This window comes from Scyliorhinus torazame, chromosome 7 (genome assembly GCF_047496885.1).
Source record: "Scyliorhinus torazame isolate Kashiwa2021f chromosome 7, sScyTor2.1, whole genome shotgun sequence".
Taxonomy (NCBI): Eukaryota; Metazoa; Chordata; class Chondrichthyes; order Carcharhiniformes; family Scyliorhinidae; genus Scyliorhinus; species Scyliorhinus torazame.
In genome coordinates this window covers 61715707-61721706 of record NC_092713.1, presented here as the reverse complement: position 1 = coordinate 61721706, position 6000 = coordinate 61715707, and the positions used below count along the sequence as shown (strand labels likewise).

At 44.5% G+C, this 6000-nt stretch overlaps 1 protein-coding gene across 3 annotated transcripts in view; it reads right to left on the bottom strand.

Annotated features, from left to right (window-relative positions):
• Window positions 1–1053: 1053 nt before the first annotated feature.
• LOC140426259 (adenine DNA glycosylase-like) overlaps window positions 1054–6000 on the bottom strand; it is a 34875-nt gene continuing 29928 nt past the window's right edge. For all 3 annotated transcript variants that reach the window (XM_072510788.1, XM_072510790.1, XM_072510789.1), the window contains one exon: window positions 1054–5204. In XM_072510788.1, coding sequence (XP_072366889.1) covers window positions 5067–5204 — 138 coding nt within the window. In that variant the 3' untranslated portion in view covers window positions 1054–5066. The remainder of the gene's footprint in view (window positions 5205–6000) is intronic.

The window sequence follows — 6000 nt, the reverse complement described above, 5'->3', positions numbered from 1 at the left end:
GGTGACAGTCCTCCTCGTCATGCTCTCTGAACTGACGGCCGCTGCCACTTCCTCCCAAGCAGCACTGGCTGCCCTGGGGCTGACCCTCGGGGGAACAGGCCATCCCGCCTTGACTTCTACCACAGCCAACAATCTGCCCAGGTCGGCATTCCCATTTCGTGGGACTGGTTTCCTCGATGGCATGTCTGCGAGCGGTGTGGGGTTGGCGGTGCAGGAATGGTTTAAGTGCTGCTCTCCTCTCTCCCTTGTTAGCAGGGGACTGGTGAGTGTGGTCCCAGCGAATCAGCCAGCGGGACAGTCATTTGCGGTGTGAAGTCCGTGGGGCCTCGTTAAGTGGTCCAATTAATATTTACAGCATCGGGAAGCTCGCGGCAGTTCCCACCCGTTACCACACTTGGAAACCTTTCCATTAAACCGGTCCTATGTGTGGGTGATTGCTGGTGTGGATCTCATCCAAAACGCGAGTGGGAAACACCCCACCAAACATGACATTTAGAAATCTTTTGGTTGAATCGCACCCTCTTCTATGCTGTGTGCTGATGAGATCTCAATCTTGGCTCAGTGGCAGCACTTTCACCAATGAATCGGGGATATCCAGCTCCACTCCAGGGATTTGAGCATATAATTTAGGCTGATGCTCAAGAGGCAAAAATGCGGCATCTCGGATTAGGGTCCATTTGTTCTCTCAGATGGATGTAAAGGATCCCATTATATTATTTGAAGAGTATTTGGATTCTCCAGGCTAACATTTACCCTCAATCAATAGTACTAAAAAGAAAGTTGTCTAGTCATTCTTACCATTTTCTACACTGCAACAGTGATGGCACCTCAAAGTAATAATAATAATCGCTTATTGTCACAAGTGGGCTTCAATGAAGTTACTGTGAAAAGCCCCTAGTCGCCACATGCTGGCGCCTGTTCGAGGAGGCCGGTACGGGAACTTCATTAGCTTAGTGTGGACACTATATAAATCCTTCTTCTTTCTCAATGCCTTCAGTATCTGCTGCTCTGTAATTAGTAGGTTTCAGATTGTGAATTAAAAAGAAAAACAAACATGTTCTAGAGCATTTATTTGTAAAAGTAGGATTGGATCATTGGAAAGGTACAAAAATTGTCATGATACAGGTTTAAAAAAAGGTGTTGTGAAGATGCTCCATCGATTAAAATAGAGACACATTTTCCTCTTAGAAACAAATCACTTCCAGCATACAAGTGTAAACATTACGCAACAGGCAGTTCACCGGAAACATTGGGCTATGATTTAATGGTGGTGGTGGTCAGCCTGTGAATTTCCCCACAGCTGTTCTCCTGCAGGGCACATGTTCTGCCTCCAAAGATATACCAGCCAATCAGAGGCCCCGCCCATGGAGAGGAAAAAGGGGGTTTGAGGGTAAAGGGGTGTCTTCCTATGGGTCCCTCCCTTGCTGCCAATGGACCCCACTATATGGCACAGGGTGCCCAAGAAGGAGGGATTCCCCCACCAGGCCACAAGCATGCCCGCCAGGCTTTATCCCTCACCCACTGCTGGCTGAATGCCAGTGACAGCAGGATGATGACCGTAAGTTGCCATTTAAGGCTTCATTTGGGCTCCAGGTGAGAAGGCTGCTCTCGACCTTCCTGACCCTGAATTACCTGGAGTGAGTTGGTAAAGCGATGGAATCTCCAACCCATTATATGTCACTCCCCAAACCACCCGCTCGTGGGGTGGGGAGGAGCATTAAATTCTGCCCATTTTTCTCCCACATATGCATCCCATCCTGCTGAGTATTTCCAGCATTAACTGTCTGGATTTCAGATTTCCAGGATCCAGTCCTTTGCTCTGTATCAGTATTAAAGCAGAGTTAAGTTGACTGAGAGATGACTGATTATCCTAACTTTCACCAACAGAGAACACACCAATAAAGAAGAAATAAAGGAGAGAGTTCTACTACAAATAATAAGTATTTAAACTGGAGAGTAAACTATTTGCAATCTATGGCCGCAATATAACAAAATTGGAAGAGTACCGTGATGAGCGCGTTTAGCGGAGTGTTTCCCGGCACTGTGGTGCTCGCAGTGCGGAGACACACGACGCTATCTATCGGGACTGTGTTTCAATTCAGAGCTTCAGCAGGGTACACCCCGCCGAGGCCGCACTTAGTCCCGTTTGCTGCAGAGGAGCTCCACTCGCCGGAACTCCTCAGTGTCGGAAGTGATCGGGACACTATTTTTAAATGGCATCCTAATCTCTGACCCCCGAATCCCTCCCCCCAAAGCCCCAGTTCACCAATAAGGCTCAGGCCCCCTCTGCACCCCACAAGTGCAGGGCAACCTCAGGCCCGATTCCCGCCATGGGAAAAAAGACAGCCTGACACCTTGGCACTGCCAATCTGGCACTGCCCCTGCCAGCTGGTAGTGTCACCTTGGTGTCTTGGCACTGCCAGTCTGGCACTGTCCCTGCCAGCTGGTAGTGTCACCTGGGCACCTTGGCAGTGCCAGGATGGCAGAGGGCAAGCACCTGGGGGCCTCCAATCCCTTGGGAGACCACCCCCACATGTGCCGTTCTGTCTGGTTCCCGTTTGTGGAGACCAGCTCTGAACGGCGCTCATCCGAGGTCTCCGAGGCGAAGGAGTTAGATCCCAACACCTCGGGTAATTCAGGGGAGTGCATATTAGAGTGAGATTAGCTGTTTTATTCTAATATGCAGATTTGCATAATACTGATCCTGCCCATTGTTCAGATCGTAATGGCTCACGAGATCGCTTTAGATCTCACGAGGCGCAGCGAAACGGGTAGATTTTGGAAGAGGTTCTACCGGCCGTACCTCCTTTCGGGTGCAATATGGCCGGTAGATCATGCCCTATGTTAATGACTTGGGTCATGGGATTAAATGTATGGTTGCTAAATTTCTTGATGACACAGAGATAAATAGGAATGTAAAATGTGAAGAGGGCATAAGGAATCTGCAAAGGGGTATAGATTGGTTAAGTGAGTGGGCAAACATTTGGCAGAGTATAATATGGGAAAATGTGATCTTGCCCACTTTGGCAAGGAAAATAGAAAAGCAGCATATTATTTAGGTTGCAGAACTGAGGTACAAAGGGACCTGGGTGTCCTGGTACATGAATCAGGAAAAGTTAGTATGTGAGACGAGCATGATTAGGAAGGCAACTGGAATTTCTGCGTTTATTGCAAAGGGAATGGAATATAGAAGGAGGGAAATTTTGCTACAGTTGTACAGGATATTGGTGTGGCCATATTTGGAGTTCAGTGTACAGGTTTACTCTCCTTATTTCAAAACGGGAATAACTGCATTAGAAACAGTTCAGAGAAGGTCACCCGACTGATTGCTAGGGTGAGGGGTTTTAACCTTATGAGGAACGTTTGGACCTAGAACGTTGAGATCCGAACATACACACAATTAAGGGGCTGGTTTAGCTCACTGGGCTAAATCGCTGGCTTTTAAAGCAGACCAAGGCAGGCCAGCAGCACGGTTCAATTCCCGTACCAGCCTCCCCGAACAGGCGCCGGAATGTGGCGACTAGGGGCTTTTCACAGTAACTTCATTGAAGCCTACTCGTGACAATAAGCGATTTTCATTTCATTTTCATTCTCTCTCTGAGCGTTCTTTCTCTCTTGGAGCGCGAGTCTGCAAATTCTCTTCTCCCAGAGAGCGATGGAAGCAGAGTTTTAAATATACTTAAAGCCAGAGGTAGATAGATTCTTGACTACAAAGGAATCAAAGGGTATATGAAAGTGAATTGAGAGCACAATCAATCAGCTGTGATCTTATCAAATGGTGAAGCAAGCTCGAGGGACCGGATTGCCTTCTCCTGCTTCTAATTTGTCTGTTCGTATATTTTTTTAATTGTAGTAAATTAGAAGTAAAAATCAATTTTATAGAAAATACATGCGTGCTGAAAACACTGCATCTGTTCTTCATACTTGTGCAAAAATAAGAAACAGATTAACTTAAAATCATGTATAAAAATCCCATTAGTTAGTAATTTCAGTTCATGTTTTATAGTTTTTATCCACACCATGTGGATTTTTCCTTCCAATGACAGAGGAAAGTCTGTAATCTAATGAAATAGTTCAGACTTAGGAGAACTAGATACTTGGGAGTGATTAAAAGATAATAACATAACTAAGTGGGGGGAAATCAAATAATAAAATTTCAACCCTGGATTGAACTATTTATACCATTCATTTGGCTTCCAAGATTAAACATCTTAGATGCTTATGTACTACAAAAACAACTTGAAAAAATAAATTTATTCTCGATTGGTTTTCTGCAAACAGTGATGACCAGCATCGACACCCCATTGTAAGTGACTCTCTATGGTGTAGAAGAACACGCTCAATGCAGCACTCGCTCTCCATCACTGAGACCACAATCATTGTGGTGCTACATCACTCAGAGCTTTGAAACCACTCCAATTTTTAATTCACAGCAAAATTTGGAGTGTATTCCATTTGGAGTCAAGATTTGCACTTCTGATGGATGTCCTGACCAGCAGGGACAAGCAGTGAACTTGCACACAGTGCAAGAGCTCGTCCAGCCAAAGAAATAACGACTGTAATGGGAACAATGTTTATCAAGTGAAAACCCAATTGATTACTAGGAAACAACTGTCAGCGTATTTTATGTTAAAAAAAATTGTAAAAAAAAAAGACATCTTGCAAGCACACGGCTTGGTATAAGGCAAGAATTCCCAAGTCTCAAATTGACTATTATTTGTGAACTGTAGTATAATCATAAACAGCTGACACCTGGAGCAGAGAACACAATGCTGTACTATTAGTGGTGTGAATCCTTTTGGGACTGTACACACTTGAACATCACTGACTCACAGATGTTGCTCTAATATGATAATTAACACATGTTATTAGCCTCATGTAAATGGGCTTTTTCGGGCATTAACAGAGAATGTCTTCTCACCACCTTTGAAGGAATAGACTGGCCTTTGTTGTCAGTCAATGGTCATCCTCAGCAGTCAGTTATCTAGGTTGCCTTATCCTGGACTGAGCTTGATGGTCTAAAGGCGAAAGATGAAGTATTGACTGTTTGCTCTCTCTCTGGCCAACTATAGGGGTTCCTTCACTGCAGGTCTAAAAAAGCTGTCCATTGAGAGCTGTCTCCTCCCACTGTCCTTTGGGCCTGTGTGTTTTCTTCCTTTCCGCTTTTCCCCATATGTTTCAAAGCCACACTCTTGTTTGTCGCCCTGCAGCAGGATCAAAATGCACATTGGACTAGCATTACTTGTAATTAAAAATTCTAAATAAACCGTTGTAATAGAAAAGAAAACTTGTGACAGTTATTCATATATAAGCCTTTTATCAAGAGCATATTTGATACATAGGGAATCATAATCAATTATCCTCACCCAATATTTAGACATGCACACGCAACAAAATCAATCAAGAGCTGTAGCCTTCACCAATTTTCCCTTATCTAATTAATAGTATTAAGAGCAAATGTTGCATCTGCAAAGTAACCAAGCAAAGACCATCTATCTCAGCACAAACCAAACATCAAACTAAGAATCTTTGTGGACTACAGGATTCAGATATTTGAAATGAAATGAAATGAAATGAAAATCGCTTATTGTCACAAGTAGGCTTCAATGAAGCTACTGTGAAAAGGCCCTAGTCGCCACATTCCGGCGCCTGTTCGGGGTTATTTACTGACAAACTTAAGGAGTAAGCTACTCAGAGTCGTATAGAACAGAAGAGGCCATTCGGCCCATCGAGTCTCACCAACAAATCTACACTAATCCCACTTTCCAGCACTTGGCTCATAGCCTTGAATGTTATGACATTCCAAGTGCTCATCCACGTATTTGTTAAAAAGGTTGAGGTTTTCCACCTCTACTATCCTCCCAGACAGTGCATTTCAGGCTCCCACCACCCTCTGCATGAATCAACTTTACCTCAAATCCCCTCTAAACCTCCTGCCCCTCACCGTAACATTTTGCCCTCTCTTCATTGACCCTTCAACTAAGGGGAACAGCTGCTTCC